General features: G+C 41.9%; 1 protein-coding gene across 1 annotated transcript; it reads left to right on the top strand.

Moving 5' to 3' along the window:
* Nucleotides 1-267: 267 nt before the first annotated feature.
* On the top strand, nt 268-21,035 carry st8sia4 (ST8 alpha-N-acetyl-neuraminide alpha-2,8-sialyltransferase 4). The gene is made up of 5 exons (XM_023984667.2): nt 268-506; nt 6,365-6,496; nt 10,842-11,099; nt 12,818-13,111; nt 16,533-21,035. The coding sequence occupies exons 1-5, from the start codon at nt 394-396 to the stop codon at nt 16,810-16,812; spliced, it is 1,077 nt and encodes a 358-aa protein (XP_023840435.1). The 5' UTR covers nt 268-393; the 3' UTR covers nt 16,813-21,035.
* The last annotated feature ends 1,963 nt before the right edge of the window (nt 21,036-22,998 follow it).

Below are 22,998 nucleotides of genomic sequence, written 5' to 3'. Positions count from 1 at the left end.
CCTGGTCTTTGCGATAGGCAGCAAGGCGGCCAGAGCTCCTCCGCCTACTCAGCGTCTACCGGTCTTTCTATCTGTTAAATGTTACGTCTGGCCAAGCTCACTGTGCTATAGATCTCTAACGTAACTTCAAAGTGAAAGTTCACGCCCTTCCCTATAACCATTGGTTTAGAGAACCACGAATATTTGTATGGGCAAAACGGAGTGAAATGATTGGCTACGTTGCCTTTCCATCACAAAGATGGACTTCATACGATGGATATGGTGTAGTTGCTGTAAGTCATGGTAATGCGCGCAGCAGAAGGAGACAAGCGCTTCGGAAGGGGGACAAATCTAACCAATAAAGGATTTTAAGGGGGAATCTATCGCTAAGGATTCTGTCACTCACTCTGCGAGATGCGTCTCTCACGGAAACGCTGGACTATTTGCACAATAAGCATCCTGGTGATCTTCTACAAGACGAAAGAAATAACTAGAAGTGAAGAACATCAGGAAGCTCAAGTCACTGGGTATGATACGTTCTTTTGCCATCGATATGGCCAATAGAATAGCTGGAACACGCTTGGGAACACAGGTATTACCATAAGGCGCGCTGCAGAGGTTTTCTACTTTGAGACTTGGTCAATGAATGCATCCTCGTGATACATTTTCGTTTTTAGGACTTTGTTTAGATGTATATTGGTAGATATGTGCCAGTGTCCTGCAATTGGACACCTCTGCCATTGTCCAGCCCATAGCAATTGTATCGGGATGGACGCTTAATTCTCCTTTGTTTGAACTGAACCGGTGAGCACAATGTCAAAACGACACATTAGTGCTGATATTCAGGATTTTGTAGTTATTTAATTGGCTGGTATCATATTCACTGTGGCATGTGAGTGGATTCTTCAGAGATTTTACACATTTCTCTCTGAATGCTACAGAGTCGATGAGGCATGCTGACGGACTGCCTCCTTCAGAGCCTCAGTCACACACATTGGGACAAAATCTCATTATACAGAGAAATATAGTTTTTTAGTTGATAGGATTTCACTTTGTTCAAAATACTGGAATGCAAACAAAATCAATCAAATCTTATGCGTTACAACATTGTGTGTGTGTGTGTGAACCCTCAAGACTCAATCACTAGTTTAAGGATACCATATTTGGGAGTCTGAGTACAGGTGAAGGTTGCCATGTACCTCAACTCCTCCACTGAGTTGTGCGCAGACTAGAGTTTATTTATTTTTAAAATAAATCTCTAACTCTTTCCAGTCACTATGCGTTGATACTTCAAAAATATACATTCTTAAACTCTTATTGTGTACCTAGGTTTGTCCTTTGTTGTTGCGTGCCTTTCTTTGTTTGCTGAAATCCATACTTTTTAATAAAACATTCATCAAATACAACCACTGACTGTTTCGTCATTGCTGTTCCTCTAAGAGGGCGACGAGGCGTGAATCCGCATGTCCCCTTTGAATCTCAACAAGGAAACAGTCGGTGGTTGTGCCTGAGATGAGAAGGGTGTAATTGCGGATCGCAATTAGGGGTGTTTTCTGATATACTGTAGGCGTTACTTGATTTCAAGTTACACGCCATTKATGCTTGCCATTGGTCCTTGGCYGTTTCTTTTGCGTCGGGACAAGAGTTCTTGACAACTGTAGCATTGTAGCTAAGCATAACCCTTTTGCTAACCTTAACCTCAGCCTCCTATCCAGCCAAGTTAATCATCCTAACCTGCCACGTTAATTATTCTAACCTGCCACGTTAGTTATCCTAACCTGCTATGTCAACAACTCATCGGTGTTGAGAAACCATCAGTCTCATAACACCAGAACTGACCAATGGCAGGTATCAATGGGCGTTTCCTGATATCAGGGAACACCCACAACAAGAAAAACCGAATTGCGGTCTGTAATTACACCAAATTCCCTGATTTTTCCACCGCCATCAAAACACCAAATGATGGTTGATAGAGTTCCAGACACTTATAGAATCTCTGCCAAGGAGCATTGAAGCTGTTCTGGTGGCCCATGCCCTATTTAGACAMTTTAGGTTGATGTTTCCTTTMTTTYGTCAGTTACCTGTATCAAATCAAAGTTTATTGGTTGCGTACACAGATTTGCAGATGTTATCGCAAGTGCAGCGAAATTCTTGTGTTTCTAGCTCCAACAGTGCAGTAATAATACCTGGCAATACAAAACAATAGGCCCATATTCCCAAAAAGAAAGATGTCAGAGTCCAGAACATATATAAAGTACAGCATATAATGGTATGTGTGTGTGTATGTACACTACCTTTCAAAAGTTTGGGGTCACTTATAAATGTCTTMTTTTTTTAAAGAAAAGCMMAAAAAATGTGTCCATTTAAAATAACATMAAATTGATCAGAAATACAGTGTAGACATTGTTAATGTTGTAAATGACTATTGTAGCTGGAAATGGCAGATTTWGTTTTGAATGGAATATCTACATAGGCGTACAGAGGCCCATTATCAGCAACCATCACTCCTGTGTTCCAATGGCACATTGTGTTAGCTAATCCAAGTTTAGCATTTTAAAAGGCTAATTGATCAAATAGAAAACCCTTTTGCAATTATGTTAGCACAGCTGAAAACTGTTGTCCTGATTAAAGAAGCAATAAAACTGGCCTTCTTTAGACTAGTTGAGTATCTGGAGCATCAGCATTTGTGGGTTTGATACAGGCTCAAAATGGCAGAAACAAAGAACTTTCTTCTGGAACTCGTCAGTCTTTCTTGTTCTGAGAAATGCCTAGAAGGCCAGCATCCCGGAGTCGCCTCTTCACTGTTGACGTTGAGACTGGTGTTTTGCGGGTACTATTTAATGAAGCTGCCAGCTGCCAGTTGAGGACTTGTGAGGCGTCTGTTTCTCAAACTAGACACTCTAATGTACTTTGTCCTGTCACGATCGTGTGGAAGAGATTCGGACAAAACGCAGCATGAGGAAAATAAGCCATCTTCTTTTAATAATGACGAAGATGACATGAAACGAAAACACTATACACAACAACAAAAACAACAAATGATCGTGACGCTAAAAGCGCAGTGCACAGACAAGCAACAAACGTTAAACAAGACAACTACCCACAAAAGCCTACTGCCTATGGCTACCTTAATATGGCTCCAATCAGAGACAAATGAATGACAGCTGTCTCTGATTGAGACCCAATCTAGGCAGCCATAGACATAACTAGACAACCTCACAATTATCTATCCCATACACAATACAACACCCATAGACTAAACAAAACACACACAACATACAATGCCCACCCCAACTCACGCCCTGACCAACTAAACATAATCAAAATAACATAAAAATAGGTCAGGAACGTGACATGTCCACTTGCTCAGTTGTGCACTGGGGCCTCCCACTCCTCTTTCTATTCTGGTTAGAGACAGTTTGTGCTGTTCTGTGAAGGGAGTAACTTGGATTAGCTAACACAACGTGCCATTAGAACACAGGAGTGATGGTTGCTGATAATGGGCCTCTACGGCTATGTAGATATTCCATAAAAAATCTGCTGTTTCCAGCTACAATAGTCATTTACAACATTAACAATGTCTACACTGTRTTTCTGATCAATTTGATGTTATTTTAATGGACAAAAAAWTTGCTTTTCTTTCAAAAACAAGGACATTTCTAAATGACCCCAAACTTTTGAACGGTGGTATACATACTAACTTTTGAACAGTTGTGTGTGTGTGTATATATGTATGTATGTATGTATGTATGGAGAATATACTGTATATATATGGTGTGTATGGAGAATATATGAATAGAAAATGTGTGTCCAGCAGTAGTTATATAGGATGAACCTTGACTAGAAAACAGTATATACTGTACATATAAAGTGGATAAAACAGTATGTAAACATTATTAAAGTGACCAGTATTCAGTGACTCTATGTACATAGGGCAGCAGTCTCCACTGCAGCCACGTCGATGTGAATGGGGGTGTGCTCTCTCTGCAGTCTCCTGTAGTCCACGATCAGCTCCTTCGTTTTGTTGACGTTGATGGAGAGGTTATTTTCCTGGCACCACTCCGCCAGGGCTTTCACCTMCCTGTAGGCTGTCTTGTTATTGTTAGTAATCAGGCCTACCACTGTTGTGTCTTCAGCAAACTTGATGAATGAGTTGGAGACGTGTTTAGCCACGGGTGAACAGGGAGTACAGGAGGGGGCTAAGCACGCACCTCTGTGATGCCCCCCGTGTTGAGGATCAGCGTRGCAGAGGTGTTGTTGCCTACCTTCACCGCTTGGGGTCGGCCCATCAGGAAGTCCAGGACCCAGTTCCACAGGGCGGGGCTCAGACCCAGGGCCACGAGATTAGTGATGAGCTTTGATGGCACTATGGTGTTGAAGGGTGAGCTATAGTCAATGAACAGCATTATTACATAGGTATTTCTCTTGTCCTTGTGGGATAGGTCAGTGTGCAGTGCAATGGCRATTGCGTCTTCCGTGGATCTGTTGGGGCGATATGTGCATTGTAGTTGGTCTAGGATATCAGGTAAGGTGGAGGTGATATGGTCCTTAACTAGCCTCTCAAAGCACTTCATGATGACAGAAGTGAGTTCTAGTCATTTWGTTCAATTACCTTYGCTTTCTTTGGTACAKGAACAATGGTGGACATCTTGAAGCAAGTGGGGACAGCAAACTGGGATAGGGAGAGATTGAATATGTCCGTAAACACTCTAGCCAGCTGGTCTGCGCTCTGAGGACGCAAAAAAAAGGGTATTTACATCTTTACCGGGAACTGAAAATATGTGATTTCTTGTATGAACAAGCCTCAATTGGAGAGCTTCCCATTTATTCCCACTCAGTTAAAGTTAACGCTAAAGGGTTCATTTAAGCTTTATAAAAAAGAAGTGAGGTTTAAATGATTGTAATAATTAGGTTACAATCACCAGTCAGTAGCTAAGTAAGCCGTCTTGTCCGAGCCAGAACGGCACACAATCACCAGTCAGTAGGATGATACTATCAAAGAAAGGATGTGCTTTGTTTCAGTTTTTATACGACTGGACTGAAGACAGGAAGGTTGTCTCTGTCTCTCCTGGGTTGTGGGACTGTTGGGGTCGGTGTGTGTGGGTCTGTGTCTGTTCTGTGTCGGTGTCTGGTGTGTGTGTGTGTGTGTGTGTGTGTGTGTGTGTGTGTGTGTGTGCGCCCGCCACTGAGCAGTAGACTGTGAGCCTACGCAAGAGACCTGCGGTTCCCTTTTTCTCCAATCTAAGCAGGAAGTGTCAGACGAAAACAACAACCCATCTATCAACTGATGTTGTCATATCCGTTCATGAGAGTTAAGACTGTTCAAAATGTAATTAGTATTACAAGGATTTAGAAAAACTATAGATTATTGTCTCTTGAACCACCACTGCAGCTAGCTTGAAAGGTTACACATTTGAATATCCAAGCTGTTTTTGTTTTAAGCYAAACAATTAGTTTAATCGGGTTGCAACAACAAATAGGAAGTAACTTCAGTGGTCGTTATGCGTGTGAACAACTAAGTCCCAACAGTAGGGTATTTTCCATTGTGTCCACTTATATCTGTTGAAGATCATAAGTTCACACACAACCGTGCCTCATTGATCCCAGGCAACCCTGGCAGATGCTGTGAGTCAGATGCTGTGAGTCATATAAAATTTGAGAATGTCTGGGGCTCGAGGCTTTGTTCACTGGGGTAACCATGCATAGACATGTTAGGGTAGGGGAATGGACTGGCAGTAGCTCTTTCAGAAAAGTACAAGTATTCTTGTGAATGGTGCTTCACCCTAATCACACAGACATACGTGTTAAAGATATTAGTACACTTGYTTTTGGAAGACTCTGAGAGCTGTCATGACTTCCTGTGTAGAGCACGTCTCTAAATATAAAGGAAGTTACAWAAATAACCTTCCCAAAATCAACTGTCCTTGCCAAGAGTAGGTGTAGCCCAAGCAAGGACAATAGACCTTTATGAGAGACTGTACAGTGTGATGGATGAAAAACAATGGCAAATTGGCAGTGGGTTCAAGGTGTCTCTCACAGAAAACAAAAGAGCTTTCATATTAAGGACAAAAGACTGGATGCGCATGGAACTCAGGGTGTACTGCTGTACAAATCAAGCCCTCTTTTCTAGTCCACTATCTCTCTAGTACCTTTTTCTGCCATTCATTCCAATGTAATTACCGGTGCAATCACCTCAATGAGAAATCATATCACATTAAAACAAAGAACCTGGACGCGTGTGCGTGTGCGTGTGCGTGTGCGTGTGCGTGTGCGTGTGTGTGTGTGTGTGTGTGTGTGTGTGTGTGTGTCAAGGATCAAGTACTCGTTCATGTGTGGGGACATTGGACAATAAAGTTTTTTTTTTCTATAATTTTTTTCATTTCAGCGACAGTGAACTCGGCACTTCAAGACTTATGGTCAATAGTTCGGAGAAAAGCAGCAGGAGTGGTGTGCCTTCCTTTTTCCAGCACTCGGTCGAAGGATGGCGGGTCAATTCGTCACTAGTTCTCATGATAAGGTGAGTCACCACTTGTCCAGTTATTGATATTGGATTAGAAGAGGCTTGAATTGACACAATGGAGGTCTTCTCTACACCACCAGCCCAAAGAGCACACATTGTCTGAGGATTACTAACCTCATCCACCACCATTGTACAACAGCACCCAGCGATATGGGTTGCGTCCAAAATGGCACCCTATTCCCTACATAGTGCACTACTTTTTTTTACCAGAGCCCTATAAGCCCCTGGTCAAAAGTAGTGCACTGTATAGGGAATAGAGTGCCATTTGGGATGCAAGGATACGGTAGGAAACCACTGGAGACGATGAGGAGGATAAATCATTGTCAGGGTCAACATTAACTCAAGCTCATTGCTTTGGTGACACAGTTCAACCACAGTGTCAACACATTCGTAGATCTAATTTGACTGCATTTAATGGCATAAGAATCTATACCCGAAGGTCGTTCCTTTTCATTACAAACACTCTTGTCAATAAGTCTATATTACTTATGTACTACTTCTGAACAAGTCTGTGTGCTATTTCTATACATGATATAGTTGTTATACTCTTACAACACTGTTGTATTATACAGTAACTTTGGAGAGTTTGTCATTGCAGAGGTTGTCTTCCTTTTTAGCCACCGACCCAGTCGTGTCTGACTAGGCCCACCCAGTGGGGAGCCAAGTCCACACAATMAGATTTGTTTTACTTGTCAGTGTTCCAAACAGGATTTTTTTTTGTTGTCTTTTTACCTAAACATGCAAACACCGTCAGATAGAATTTATAGCAAACAAGTGCACTGGGTTAGTCAGATTTGATGAAATATAACATAAAAGGTGAACTGGGATGACATTCACTCTCACGGGATGTGTTGACAAAAATAACTAACTGAAAGCCACACCACTAATAAGCTATGAATATGACTGCATTGAGGCATCTGTCACTGTGTTTCTATGGCTATATGCATCATGCTACAGTTTACTTAATTTGTTCATTTAGCAAACAAGACAGCTCATAATCCAGTGCCTTTATCACAGCCAACACACCGTTATTTTAGCTTTAATTTTCTCTCAGCCTCATGGCAAAATGTGTAGAATAGCATGAGATTAGCTATGAAACTGAAACTTTGCCCTATTGCAAAATGTCTATAATTTAAGGAAGTTAGCTACAAGCCCACCCACCAGCTAATTTCAAGCTCCGCCACTGCGTACGCGCTTAATTTGCGGTGAGACAACTTTTCTTTTTATTGGGCAAATGTGCCTTCCATGCCTAAGAATAGCAGCCTGCCCCTCTGTCTCCGTGTCTAGGGAATCGTCGACGTCGGACTGCAATAGAACACAGAGCCCTCTGAGACAGCAAAAAAAGAGACAGAAAACGGCAAAACTCTCATTACTGTATGACATAAGAGGCTTTTTGCCCATTTAGCCGAGCCTTTGTTCTGGGACTTATTTCCGTGCTTCTTTTTTTCCCCCCATGCAGCATATTGTAATTACAAAGCCAATCAAGATATTGCTATTTGACTCGCTGTGAAAAATGTAGGCCATTTTTGCTCATTTATCTTCTTGTTTTTTTTCTTCTGACCCACCTAATGTTTCAAACTTTGCAGCAGGTTGACTGGAACACATTGCACCAGCATTTTAGGGTGTTTGATATACTATGGTTTATTTCTTTCTTCATCATCTTGCTTAGCTTTAGACGTTTTTGAGACACCATACTGTTTGTCACTGTCATGTCGGATACATGCTTACATCTGTCACAACAGGAGGCCTGTAATGAATCAAAACAGAGCACCCCCCCCCACCCCCATTAAGATTTCATCATTAACAACCAGAGAACTGTGACATATTTTCATCAAATATAGAACAGAGGTGTGTAGCTGTCATCCCACACCATCAAAAGAACTGAATCAATCACTGTCAACAGACAATGGAACTTTGAGAGGTTGCAAACACTGTCTAAACCCTTATCAGGTGCTGAAGCCAACTCTTCTATCATTGCCATGTCATGTAGAGCAGACCACATACGTAGGCTTCTTGGACACGTGCTATCATACAGTAGGCCTATGGGACAAGTCTGTCATACAGTAGACCTATGGGACAAGTCTGTCATAACAGTAGCCTATGGGAAAGTCTGTCATACAGTAGGCCTATGGGCAAGTCTGTCATACAGTAGGCCTATGGGACAAGTCTAGTCAGACAGTAGGCTATGGGATCTATAGTAGCCTATGGACAAGTCTGTATACAGTAGGCTATGGGACAAGTCTGTCATACAGTAGGCCTATGGGACAAGTCTATCATACAGTAGGCCTATGGGACAAGTCTATCATACAGTAGGCCTATGGACAAGTCTGTCATACAGTAGGGCCTATGGGACAAGTCTGTCATACAGTAGGCCTAGGGGACAAGTCTATCAATACGTGACCTATGGGACAAGTCTGTCATACAGTAGGCTTGCTTGGGAACCGCACGTTCATCATACAGTAGGCCTATGGGACAAGTCTAGTCATACAGTGAGGCTATGGGACAGAGTCTATCATACAGTAGGCCTAGTGGGACAAGTCTATCATAACAGTAGGCTATGGGACAAGTCTGTCATACAGTAGGCTATGGGACAAGTCTGTCATACAGTAGGCCTATGGACAAGTCTGTCAATAGGCAGTAGGCCTATGGGACAAGTCTGTCATACAGTAGGCTATGGGACAAGTCTTCATACAGTAGGCCTAATGGGACAAGTCTGTCATACAGTAGGCCTATGGGACAAGTCTATCATACAGTAGGCTATGGGAAAGTCTATTATACAGTAGGCCTATGGGACAGGTCTGTCATACAGTAGGCCTATGGGACAAGTCTATCATAGACAGTAGGACTATGGACACTCTATCATACAGTAGGCCTATGGGACAAGTCTATCATACAGTAGGCTATGGACAAATCTAGTATACAGTGGCCTATGGACATGTCTATACAGAGGCTATGGGACAAGTCTATCATCAGAGGGCTATGGACAGTCTGTCATACAGTAGGCTCTGGGACAAGTCTATCATACAGAAGGCTATGGGACAAGTCTGTCATACAGAGGCTATGGACAGCTTCATACAGAGGCTATGGGACAAGTCTTATACAAGTAGGCTAGGACAAGCTGTGCATGACAGTAGGCCTATGGGGACAAGTCTGTCATACAGTAGGCCTATGGGACAAGTCTGTCATACAAGTAGGCCTATGGGACAAGTCTGTCATACAGTAGGCTAGGACAAGTCTTCATACAGTAGGCCTATGGGACAAGTCTGTCATACAGTAGGCCTATGGGACAAGTCTATCATACAGTAGGCCTAGGGACAAGTCTGTCATACAGTAGGCCTATGGGACAAGTCGTGCATACAGAGGGCTATGGGACAAGTCTGTCATACGAGTAGGCCTAGATGGGACAAGTCTGTCATACAGTAGGCCTATGGGACAAGTCTGTCATACAGTAGGCCTATGGGACAAGTCTGTCATACAGTAGGCTATGGGACAAGTCTATTATACAGTAGGCTATGGACATGTCTATCAATACAGAGGGCCTATGGGACAAGTCTGTCATACAGTAGGGCTATGGGACAAGTCTTCATATCAGTAGGGCTATGGGACAAGTCTTGTCATACAGATAGGGCTATGGGACAAGTCTGTCATACAGTAGGTATGGGAAAGTCTGTCATACAGTAGGCCTATGGGACAAGTCTGTCATACAGTAGGCCTATGGGACAGAGTCTGTCATAACAAGTAGGCCTATGGGACAAGTCTGTCATACAGTAGGCCTATGGGACAAGTCTGTCATACAGTAGGCCTATGGACAAGTCTGTCATATACAGTAGGCCTATGGGACAAGTCTGTCATAACGAGGGGCATATGGACAAGTCTGTCATACAGTAGGCCTATGGACAAGTCTGTCATACAGTAGGCCTATGGACAAGTCTGTCATACAGTAGCTATGGGACAAGTCTGTCATACAGTAGGCCTATGGGACACGTCGTCATAACAGTAGGCCTATGGGACAGGTCTGTCCAATACAGTAGGCCTATGGGACAAGTCTATTATACAGAGGGGCTATGGGACATGTCTATCAACTAATTAAGGTCTATGGGAATAAGGGTATCGTAAGCCCAAACCTCGACCCAAAAGCTCTTTCAATGGAGAAACCCATTAGGCCGGTTTCCGAGACACAGAATAATCCTGGTTCTGGACTAAAAAGCCCTTTTAATGGAGGTTCTCCATTGTGAATGCTTTTCAGTCTGGTACTTCTCTTAATCTGTCTCTGGGAAATCAGGCAGGAATTAAGAGTTGATTTACATCACTACAGTACACTTCTCTTCTGACTAACATACAGGAAGGATGTCCTGCGTTTCCTGGATGCTGAGAGGGACGTTTCGGTTGTGAAGAGCAGTTTCAAACCAGGCGACACTATCCACTACGTCCTCGACAGACGCCGGACGCTCAACGTCTCCCACACGCTTCACAGCCTGCTACCGGACGTCTCTCCACTCAAAAACAAGCGCTTCAGAACGTGCGCGGTGGTGGGCAATTCCGGTGTGCTTCTCAACAGCGGATGTGGCAAGGAAATCGACAGCCATGACTTTGTCATACGGTACTGCTGCTGCCTTTTCTAAAAGGATAGTTCACTCAAACACTTTTTTCTGTTCATATTCTGTATGTCAGCGTTGAAGTTTCAAGCTCCACAAACTGGTGATGCATTTTTAATCATAAGATAGGATCCCTTTAAGGCTACCATGTCTGGTCTAGGACTTCTTAACGCATAGACATTCTCTGACACTCTTATTTTATTTATTTATTTTTATTTTACCTTTATTTAACTAGGCAAGTCAGTTAAGAACAAATTCTTATTTTCAATGACAGCCTAGGAACGAGTGGGTTAACTGCCTCATTCAGGAGCAGAACGACAGATTTGTACCTTGTCAGCTCRGAGATTTGAACTTGCAACCTTTCGGTTACTAGCCCAACGCTCTAAACAATAGGATACCCTGCCGCCTATGAGAGAAGGTTGGATCTTTTTTCCCGGGCAGAAAAGCCATAATACAGTTTCCCTCCGCTGTCATTAGCCCGTGGTTAACACCTCCAGAACGTAGATATGTTCATAGAAAACACTCAAGGTAATGACAATATTAGCTGTCATTATCTGATGGATAGAAGTCACATATTGAATCACTTAAGGAGACTGGCTCTTAGCCAGAAGCTTGGTCAATTTATTCCCCCGTCTGCATTTAATGAGGGGTTCTTGGGTTTATGTGCCCATGTGGGCCACATTAAATTAAATCAGAAAAATAGCATCACTCTTCTCTTKTCTAGTGTTTGGGTTTGCCTCCAGCTTAGTGATACTTACATAAAAAATGACTAGGTGATACGAATTTAAATTACCTGAGTATTTATAACAGTTAGGTTCATATGTCATATTGCGTGACATGACATCGATAAGAAGATTGTTATGATTCATAAATGGCTGTTGTGAATATTAAATAGACAAAGCCAGAAGCACATACTGTTAGTGTGGATCAAAGATGCTACTTCTGAATAGCCTGACTCATGATGCGATACCACAACCTGTTGTGGGAGAAAAGCACAGTAAAGAAGAAGGAAATACCTTCCACCAATATTTCCATTGTGCCATCAGCCCAGTTCAGACATAATGATGTCATCCCAAATGGAGCCCTATCCTTGACAGTGCCCTACCAAGCAAAAAGGCAGAAACTGCTCAATTGGTCTAAAATGAGTTAATGTCATTTTTGCTATATTAAATACATGCTTAATCATGTGGACAAGTATCCTGCCTCTGTTGTGTTTTGGAGAAAATGAGGGTCATGTTAGCAGTAACTGCATACTGTGAATCCAAGGTAAATAAAAGCATTTTTTTCTCAGTTCCACATTCTGAGCAGTTACTGTCTTTTTGCTTGGTAGGGCAGTAATGGTAGTGCACTACTTTTGACCAGGGCCCAAAGCTATTGTCTGCAGAGTAATTGAGTGGTGTTGTATGTACAATCCTAGCCTCTCTAGAACATTGCTCTTCATTCCTGGTCCTGGAAAGCTACAGGGTGTACACAAGGTTTTGTTTCAGCCCAGCACTAACACACCTGATATAACTAATCTAAGGTTAGCGTGTAAGTGCAGGGCTGGGACAAAACCTAGCATTAACACTTAGCTTCTCCAGGACCCAGGAGTGAAGACTCTGAAGTTTGACCGCCCTTACAAAGAAAAACATTTATTCTCCCCCTCTTTAAGATTATTGGTATTGTGAAAGAGCAACGCTGTTCGAAGTTGTACCCTTTCTCAAATGACTCGTTGTTGATTTAGCTGTAACCTGCCGCCGCTGTCCGAGTTCGCCGAGGAYGTGGGGCTGCGGTCCGACTTCACCACCATGAACCCCTCTGTCATCCAGAGGGTGTATGGCGGCCTGAAGAACGCCACGGACACGGAGAGGTTCGTCGAGCGCCTGCGGGGGCTCAACGACAGCGTTCTGTGGATCCCGGCCTTCATGGTGAAGGGAGGAGAGAGGCACGTAGAGAGCGTCAACGAGCTAATCGTCAAGAGGAAACTGAGGGTGAGGACGGCCTACCCGTCACTGAGACTCATCCACGTGGTGAGAGGGTGAGTTTAGATTTGCCACACGTGTACTACACTACCGGTCAAAAGTTTTAGAACACCTTCTCATTCCAGGGTTTTTCTTTATTTTTACTATTTTCTACATTGTAGGATAATAGTGAAGACATCAACTATGAAATAACACACATGGAATCATGTCGTAACCCAAAAACTTTTAGGTTTTCTAAAACTTTTGACCGGTAGTGTATATGCATGCACACATTGACAACATTCTCAAATACGGTATAATTACAGTATGTCACACACACACACACACCACACACACACACCACACACACACACACACACACACACACACACACACACACACACACACACACACACAGTCAGGTAGCTGTTTATAAAGAGTTGTGGGCCATTAAATGCTTGCCTATTATACAATTGGTTGCATCTTACAGCTCAGTATAAAGTAAGCCATGCACACCCTATTCCCTGGTCAAAACTAGTGCACTATGTAAGGAATAGGGGACCAGCCCTGGTCTAAAGTAGTGCACTATGTAGGGAATAAGGGACTATATGGGAAGAACCCTAGAGGTCTGAGATCTGAGGTCTGGAGGTCTAATGCGTCATGTGTGTCATTAATTGCAAATTATGTTGGGAGAGAACCATTTTAAATTGTTGCCTGATCCCAGGTCTGTTTGTGCTGTATTACAAAAACACCTATGGTCACTGTCACATGTTGTCGTGACAGTTGGCAAGACGGCACAAACAGATTGTAGACCAGACTAGACTGAAGTACTGCCTCTCTAAACCATTTACATTATTTTTACACCTAGAGATAGACCAGTGATGTCATTTTCTGTTTGTTTTTATCTCATTGGAACCCACATTTTTCCAAAGGGAAATATCAATGAATTTCAATCTGGTGTCCAATCCCCATGAATCTGGTGTCCAAACCCCATGAATCTGGTGTCCAAACCCCATGAATCTGGTGTCCAAACCCCATGAATCTGGTGTCCAAATCCCCATGAATCTGGTGTCCAAAATCCCCATGAATCTGAATGTCCAAATCCCCATGAATCTGAATGTCCAAATCCCCATGAATCTGGTGTCCAAATCCACATGAATCTGGTGTCTAATCCCCATGAATCTGGTGTCTAAACCCCATGAATCTGGTGTCTAAACCCCATGAATCTGGCCGTACTGCCCAGAAAGGGAGGCTRCGTCCTAAATGGCACCTTATTCCCTATATAGTGCACTACTTTTGTGACTACATAGCAACTGCCCACAAATGCTGACATCCAGCATCAAAGGGGGTGTAGAGCTAGGAGGAGCTACCTGCGTGACCTCTAAAGGGGGCATGGAGCTAGCTACCTGCAGTGCGTCGTGTTAGTGTGCGCTACTTCACGCAGCATGGTAAAGTAACCGGACAACCCGCCGATCACATCTCCCCACACCACAATCAGCATGCCATTCCACATGCCTTCTCAGCAGGCTACATTTTCATCTGTGCTCATGTCTTCATACGCAGATAGATTGCTAGGTATAAGACAATGTCAAATATGATTGGCTTCAATTCAATTCCAATTTAGAACTCTGCGAGCCGTGGAGGAAAGGATAGAGGCTGTGAAAGAAGTGATGAGAAAAACGTCTTTGAAAGGAGAAAGTGTGTGAGATCTTATTATGGAAAAACGTCTTAGAAAGGAGAAAGCGTGTGAGACCTTGTTATGGAAAAACGTCTTTGAAAGGAGAACGTGTGTGAGACCTTATTTTGAAACGTTGTTATTATCACGAACATACGGTTTATGAGCTCGAGCTTCTCCGTAGGAGTTAAAGAGAGGGTCATTGTGACGGTTGTCATTTCCCCCCGGGACAAATTCACAGCAATGTATTAATTGTCCAATTGACTGGTTGATTAGTTAATTGTTTTGTGGGTTGATCGTTAGCCGTGCAGAGTTCCCCCAGGGGCACGGGTTGTGACTGTCTGATTTTATGGGCACATTCGATGTCCTTGTGAGTTGCCATAGCAGCCAAGCACTGTGTTCTTTCTGWTCTGCCTTTCTGCTGCCCTGCCTCGCTGCTAAATATAGTTTGGTTGAAGGAGGGACATGGCTAACAGGTCCATGGGACAGACCTATCTAAGTAGTCTTCATTTGAAGGCCCAACCTGTGATAGGTACAGCCATTTTTGATTGTTTAAATTAATGATATATATACTATGTGTATATACACTGAGTGATTCAAGAAGAATATTACTTATAGCTTTTTATAGTTCAATTGTGTCTATCATGACACAAAACAATAAGGTTATTTTTCTCAATTGTCTATGTAAACAAATAATGTGTATAGCTTCAAAATGTGGTTTAAACTATCATGTTGACCTCATGGACTGTCAGTCCTTGTATCCATGAAATGGAGAVTGGTTACATTTSTCAAGCCCCATCTCCCGGCTTTATAGCAAAACAAGTCTATAGCAGACTGCCGTTGACYGAAAAAAACAGATTGTGGCTTAAAGTAAAACAACTATATACGTTTAGGACGGCACTGGCCTTTATAATTACCATTATCTGTGATAATTTGGGTGGGATCAAGTGTTAGCCACTCAGATAGCACACAAACCTCAACGTAGGTACGACCTGTACAGGATACATCAGGAAAATGTTGTTTTGACATCTTTTAAACATTGGCAAGCGTATTGACGATGTATTTCAAATGTCTACGTTCTAAAATCTATTCTAATATCTCTGGGATGTCTTTCCAATGTGCAAACGCTCTCCACATTACATATGTCAGCTGAGCCAGACGTGTACATGTTTACTGGGMACTGACCCACTGCAAATCCTGTACACTTCAGGCTCAATATTCAGTTAACTGGACAGTGCATTGTGTTATTGTAAAAATATCARATGCAGAGGCAAATAATAATCTAGGTAAGTCGGTTTATTTGGTCTATAGTAATAAGGACTTGGATTTGTTTCCCCAGCATGAGAACGTGCAATTTTTTTCATCCAATCCAAATTATCATTCTCCTCGACACACACATCTGTCTTGGGAATTGAAAACTGTCGGTTGTTCTTTAATTCATCAGTCGTTGGGAGTCTCTCTCCAAAAATTTCCCTTTTCTGTTTCGTATCCATTGATGTGTTGAAGCCTCCGAGGATGCAGCCCATAAGCCTTCGGCGTGAATATAACTTGAGTACGGAGGAGCTGTCATTCCATTCAATTAGTAGTCTGAGCTGTTATTCTATCACAAAACAACATTGCCGCCAGCATTATTTAGGCTACTACAGAGAATTGGGGCCATTTTGAGTGTTTTAGGGAATACGTACCTGGCACTCTGCTGTTGTATTGTGGATTACTAGAGATAATAGCAGTGACATGTTTGTAGCCATCTGTATCAGTGATGGAATCATGTTTACTGTAAGTCTGAGCGAGGCTTCGTAAAACAATTTGTTCTTGTTTTCCAGGTACTGGCTGACAAACAAGATCAATATCAAACGGCCCAGCACCGGATTGTTGATGTACACTTTGGCCACGCGCTTCTGCGAYGAGATTCACTTGTATGGATTCTGGCCCTTTCCGCGGGACGCAAATGGAAAAATTGTGAAGTACCATTACTACGACATGCTCAAGTATCGATACTTCTCCAACGCAGGCCCTCACAGGATGCCACTTGAGTTCAAAACGCTGAAAATGCTGCACAGCAAAGGAGCTCTGAAGTTGACGACTTCGAAGTGTGAATCTTAAAGTGCTCTTTGTTTGCGTTGCTAGAAAGCACACAAGGCTGTAAGACTGCTGAGTTGATTATGAATAATTGCAAAAGTAGTAAGTAAAAGTGAGCGTGCCTTTTTTTAAACTAACAATGTAAAGGTACAAAACAAAGAATGTAATTGAAAAATGATTAGTCTATCTAAATGTCAGGTTTGGCATTGTAAGCATCATGGCTGAGAAATCAGGAAATCAATCCTTTGGATGGAGCATCAGAGACGACCAGATTGATTACAATACCATGGATTTCTACATTGGTCATTACAGTAGTTGTCTAGTAGACAAAGCACAAAGACCATCTGCTAAAAGCAGTGGTGGATGCGGTGTATTAGAGATTACCTACTGGGTGTCGACCAATGGTGGCGATTCAACATGCGGAATCGTCAGGAAATGAACAGAAAATGACAGTCCAAGGGGATATTCTGGTCAGAGGCAATAGGACGGCCCCCAGCAAACATTAACCCCATTGGCCCCATGTGGGTATTCGGTGGGCAAGCCCACATCTGCCCGAAATGGGCTAGCCCACAACAAGTCCAAMACAGGCTAGTCCACATCAATTCCACATCCGCCCAAAACAAGCTACCTTACACCAGCCCAACACAGGCTACCCCACATCAAGCCCACATCAGCCCATACCAAGCCCACATCAGCCCAACACAGGCCAGCCCAACGCAGGGCTTTCCCACACCAGCCCAACGCAGCCCATACCAGTCCACCTGATCTTGGACACTGCCAATTATGAAGTTTTAAAATAAAAACTTTAATGAGTGTCATGAGAAACTTGTGTTTCTGATGTAATGTAACAAGTTCTCTAAATACCTTTTTAAGGCTTGAAAATGATYAAATGTATGCATTGAGTTGAATTGTAATAAATAAATAATAGATAAATAAATTAACATTTAAATAATAGAATAAACTGATAAATTGGCATAAGACCAATACCATGAGCTCATAATGGGCAGCTGATCCAAAGGGAAGGCTTATTTCAGGCAAAGTGAGGGTTGCCTTCACCAGATATGGGCTGCCCGTACTGGGCCACACTGGGCCAATGCCTTGGGAGCCAGCAAAGGTGTATCGGCCCAATGTGGGCAGCCAACATGGGGCCAATATTTTTGCCCACATCATGCCAATGTGGGCATGTTCGCTGGGCCACCGCTGGTTTCAACCGTTTTCGTCGTTATGGCGTGTTTTGTCAGTAGGAAAAAGCAGAGAATACAGGTTATGCTCAGTAAATTAGATTTTGGGATATTTAAAAAAAAGAATGTGCCCAGAGAAGTTGATTCCAAAGATCCCATGCCAATTTATTTGCCCTCACTACAAAACAAGGTTATGTTCTTCACAGCTGAACTTTCTAGGAATTAGAAGCCTCAGGGCAAAATTATTTTTATATTTGTCTAGATRTCAGATTAATTTATACATTTTAAATATGTATGCTGTTTCTAAGTGATTCATCTCATGTTATCTGAACACACCTTTTGTAAACTTGCATGTTAAAGGGGAATGGAAACGTACCTCAAGTTAGGCCTTTTTAGATAATTGTTATTCATTTGTATGCATTATTGGACTTTATACAACTGGTGGGTCTAATCCTGAATGCTGATTGATTGAAACCGCATTCCAGTTGGTGTATTWTCCACAAATTATCACCGGCTAAATCTATGACGTTAAAATGCCTATTTACTCTGTTCCATCTGACTGCGCAATCCACTGTCTCATCAGCCCAGCCAGGCAATTTATAAACTTGATCTCCACTATAAAAAGCATCTAGACATTGTCTCACATTTCTTTTAGACTAACATTTAGTTATCAACAAAGGCGATTTGTATAAACCTCGCTGTCTGTCTCTCCGACATTTGCAACATTGTTTCAGTATTCAAATTCGATCTCCAGCTGTCCGAAAGTAATGAACGTGTTGGGAGTCGGTACAAGACAGACAGGCAGCGTTTCTCAGCCAGTCGATATGAATCAGCTGGCATAATTTTCATGGACATATACAAAGAAATGTAAATTGAAAAAAGGTAAAACGAAAGGAAGTGCAGCTAGTTTGCAGTCTTTCCAGCTTCAGTTTGAAGTGATTGTGTTAGCTGTGTTGTTGGCTAGCTCCTCTGAACAACAGTGTCCTGACGAGGGAGCACATTTTCTATGCCAGGTGAAATCGCGCCTCATTTGCTCATTGTTATGGATGTATCCAAATAAATGTCACTAGAAAACAGCGTAAACAAATGCAAATGAAGCTACTTTGTTGTTATTCTGGCTGCACCTTTTGACGTGACTGTAAGTTAGCCGTAGTTGGCTAGCTAGCAAGCAAGGGATAAGAACATTACCAGCCAGTATGGCAATGGAGCATTTAGAACGATTGTCCATAGATAGAGAACAAAAAGACTGAACGACTGGGTCGCGTCTCTAGCAACCGATAGAACGAACAACCAGCCGGCTTGGGTAGCAACCCCTAGATTTGTGTCGGGACTATATCTTGTGAAAGGATGAAATAGTATGAATAAATTAATCAAAATAATGTTTTTAATGAAAATATGTTAAATCATTATTTGAATATGTTGGTAACCCATTGTATAAAAGTGATAATGCCCTCGAAACCTGTGTTTGGAGGATATATTGAAGAAGTCTCGGGCGTAACAGCACCCGTGCCAATATATCCTCCAAACACTGGCTTCTCGGGCATTATCACTTAAGCAAAGTATTGCACCTTGCGGTGTGGTGCGTTGTGAGGTTACAAAGCGGTTGCAGAGCCTCTACAGAGGACCCCCGRGGGAGTATAAATACCCACTAACTGATTCATCTGATCCAGTTAATTAAACGTTACCATTCCCCTTTAAACAGAGCTGAATGTAAACACAGCCTAATACCATTGGAATCAATTGGCCTATGTAGCCACTGCAAGTCTTAAAATGTATAAGAAAAAAGCTGACAGGAAAGATGTGGAGGTATGGAATTTTATGTAAGCCTATGAATTATTCATTAGCAATCAGATCTTTCTGTGATTGTTCTTAGTAACAGGATTGTTCTTAGTAACAGGATTCAACATCAGTCTGTTTCACTGGTGAATCTCTTTCATATCTCACACAGAAGTACCTCTTAGATATTTGATATATTTCAACTGCTGCATGCTCATGCTATCCCGTAGTAACTTCAACTTCCTGTATTTACATAATGTCAAGACAACTGTCCTTTCCCAGTTTCTTTAATAGGCTTGAATGTAATGCATTTATCTCACAATATGGATGATGTCATGCAACTGCTAACGAATGTTCAAAAAGATCTGCCTTGAAGAGCCATTGTATGCTCAAGGAATTCTTAATTACATTTTCTTTACATACCAATTTAATTTTTGTAATTTTTATTTTTTTATTTTTTACTCTCAGTATTAAGAAAGTCCAGTTGCTTACAGCTAAAAGATTGTATGTATCTAGGGGCCTATATATGAAAGTCTGGGACCGTTTTCATAAATCTTCCCAGAGAAGTAGTGCTAGTCTGGGACCATGTCCTCTCTGTCCATGTAATGTTATTCTGATCTAAAAGGAAAAACTGATCCTAGATTAGCACTCCTACTCTGAGCTGATTTATGAATACAGGCCCTGGACACCAGTGGAGACTGGAGCCCATCCTCCTAACTTCTCCTTCCACCAGCCTCCACTGTAAGACACCAACTTCTGGTATATAGCATAAATTATGTAAAATGTCCAAAAACKTTGCTTTGTAATGAATAATACTGATGTAATTGGGTATATGGCAGGTCATTTGTAAATGAACCATTGTCAATGACAATGACCTAGATAGAATGTGAAAATGTACATACATGGTAACATTGAATAAGGAAAACAATGAATGTTAATTAATTTATGGTAGGCTAACCATTATAACGAGACATAAGGTTGAATAACWTTCTTCAATACTGCCACAAGCCTTTGAAATGACTGAAATTGTTACGCCTCGTTTGCTTTGTTACACCATGTGTCTGTTTTTGACTGTTCCTAAATCTGTAATTTATACAATTCTTGTTTGATGTTTAATATGTAACACCTGTAGTTTGAGTCAATCCGATCAGGTGCTGAATGTCGTGGTAGATTTTCATCCTTTTTGGTAAAATTTGATACCATTTGTTTTACAGCTTCTTTTTTATGTCAGTTTTCTATGTTTGTGAAAATGCGTTTTAGAAAAGTTAATAAACTTGTAAATTGAAGTAATCATTTGATAGGGTAATTATTCATGGATGTTTAAACATCAATCTAGGGCCCTGTGTTTTGGCTTATCATGTCACATGACCTAGATTTTAAACTTTATTTTAATCCTTTTCAAGAAATTAGAATTACACCAAGAATGAAAGCAATTGACTGAGGATGGTGCTAGACCACCTGACATAAAAAGAAAAGAGGACAGTTTGATGAAAAAGCTTTAAATAAAGGTTAAAATCCAGGTCAAGTGACATGATTGTCCAAATCACAAGGCCATAATAGCAAATGCCTTATACACAAAGATGATAGCCACAGTCTGTAACATTACCAGTGTAACACAGTGTATGTGGGCGTTGCCCTGCCCTTGCCCCAGTTCGAGTCCCTATTGCAGCTCACTTTCTCCTGCTACACTGATGGCAGTGGTGGGCTCACTCCAGTGGTCTCACGTGGAGTTGGGAAAGCGTGCTCTCTCTCTCTCTCCGCTTTTGTGGCTTGGTGAGGATTCTGCTTGAGAGAAAGGGAATACTGTAACACTGCATTTGTCAGCGTTGCGCTGTCTGTCCTAAGGCCTGTGCTTTTGTGGCAGTCTGTTTGACGCTCGTCTATGCACGGTAGGAGCCACAGTTTGATCCCCCGTTGCAGCTCTCCCTTTCTCAATTACACCAGTAATTTCCATTAGTCAAAATTACACCCAGATTGTAACTAATTTGTTTTAAGGCAATAGCCTAATAACCTGCAACATATTACCTGATTATAAAATTTAAAAAAAAATGTAGATTCAATTTTTTTCTTTTTTTAAAGGCCCTAATGTAATGTTGGTTTTTATGGAATGTAATTCCTAGAGCACTAAGCCTACCATTACAAATCAATGGGATGTAGGCTACACTTCCTTCAATGTTGTTTAGCCTACCCTTGTTGGTGGTCCACTCTTTGATGGTAAGAACATTATACAGTGTATATATAATTAGCTCATTAAGATAAATTAATATTTCACATACTCAGGAGGAAGAAGTAGGTACATGCACAGTGATCAGGTGCGATGTCCTTGCAGGTGCAGACTTWGTGATTTGGAGGCCACAGGCAGAGGCCAGTATTTTTAATGGGTTATATAGTAAAGATGTCATTTAACTTTACAAATGTATTACCTTTTAATGTGCCATGAACACGACCAATCATGATGTTTTTATCTGATTGTCAAACAAATCACTTAAAAAAGTAGGTTACCTTCGCATATTCATCCAAAAATAATTCCAGCATCTGAACAGTGCACTGTGCACTTTCCTTAAATTCATAAGTGGCTGAAACTATCTCACCAGAGAAAGCATCTGARCGAGCGAAACAGCTCCCCTCTGTCTTACTATATGTAGATAATGTATCTGATGCTGTCTGGCCAAAAAGAGTATGACATGCCATACATGGGCTACACATACATGTCCTCTGTCTCCACGGCGATGGCAGTATTATCAACAGTATTGTATTCCCATAGAGCCTTAGGTTCCGGGGCTGGGTTTCTACTAAGCTAGCCTTGTCGAGAACCAGGCTTCCCTAATACGGTAAGCCTGGGGAAGTTAATGGCAGAAAAATAGCTTGATATCAAATCAAAGTTTATTTGTCACGTGCGATGACTACAACAGGTGTTCACCTTACAGTGAAATGCATACTTGCAGGCTCTTACAGGCTCTAACCAACAGTGCAATTTCTAAGTTAAAAAAAAGGTATTAGGTGAACAATAGATACGTTTTTTTTTTTTAAAGTAAAAAACGACTGACAAATAACATTAGCGAGGTTATATACAGGCACTGGTTAGTCAGGCTGATTGAGAGAGTATGTACATGTAGGTATGGTTAAAGTGACTATGCATATATGATAAACAGAGAGTAGCAGTAGCGTAAAAGAGGGGTTGGTGGGTGGCGGGTGGTGGGACACAATGCAAATAGTCCGGGTAGCCAATGTGCGGGGGCACCGGTTGGTAGGG

The sequence above is a fragment of the Salvelinus sp. IW2-2015 genome, linkage group LG4q.1:29, assembly GCF_002910315.2.
Source record: "Salvelinus sp. IW2-2015 linkage group LG4q.1:29, ASM291031v2, whole genome shotgun sequence".
NCBI classification, from domain to species: Eukaryota; Metazoa; Chordata; class Actinopteri; order Salmoniformes; family Salmonidae; genus Salvelinus; species Salvelinus sp. IW2-2015.
The sequence above is the reverse complement of the archived record's forward strand: the minus strand, read 5'-3'. Positions and strand labels throughout refer to the sequence as shown.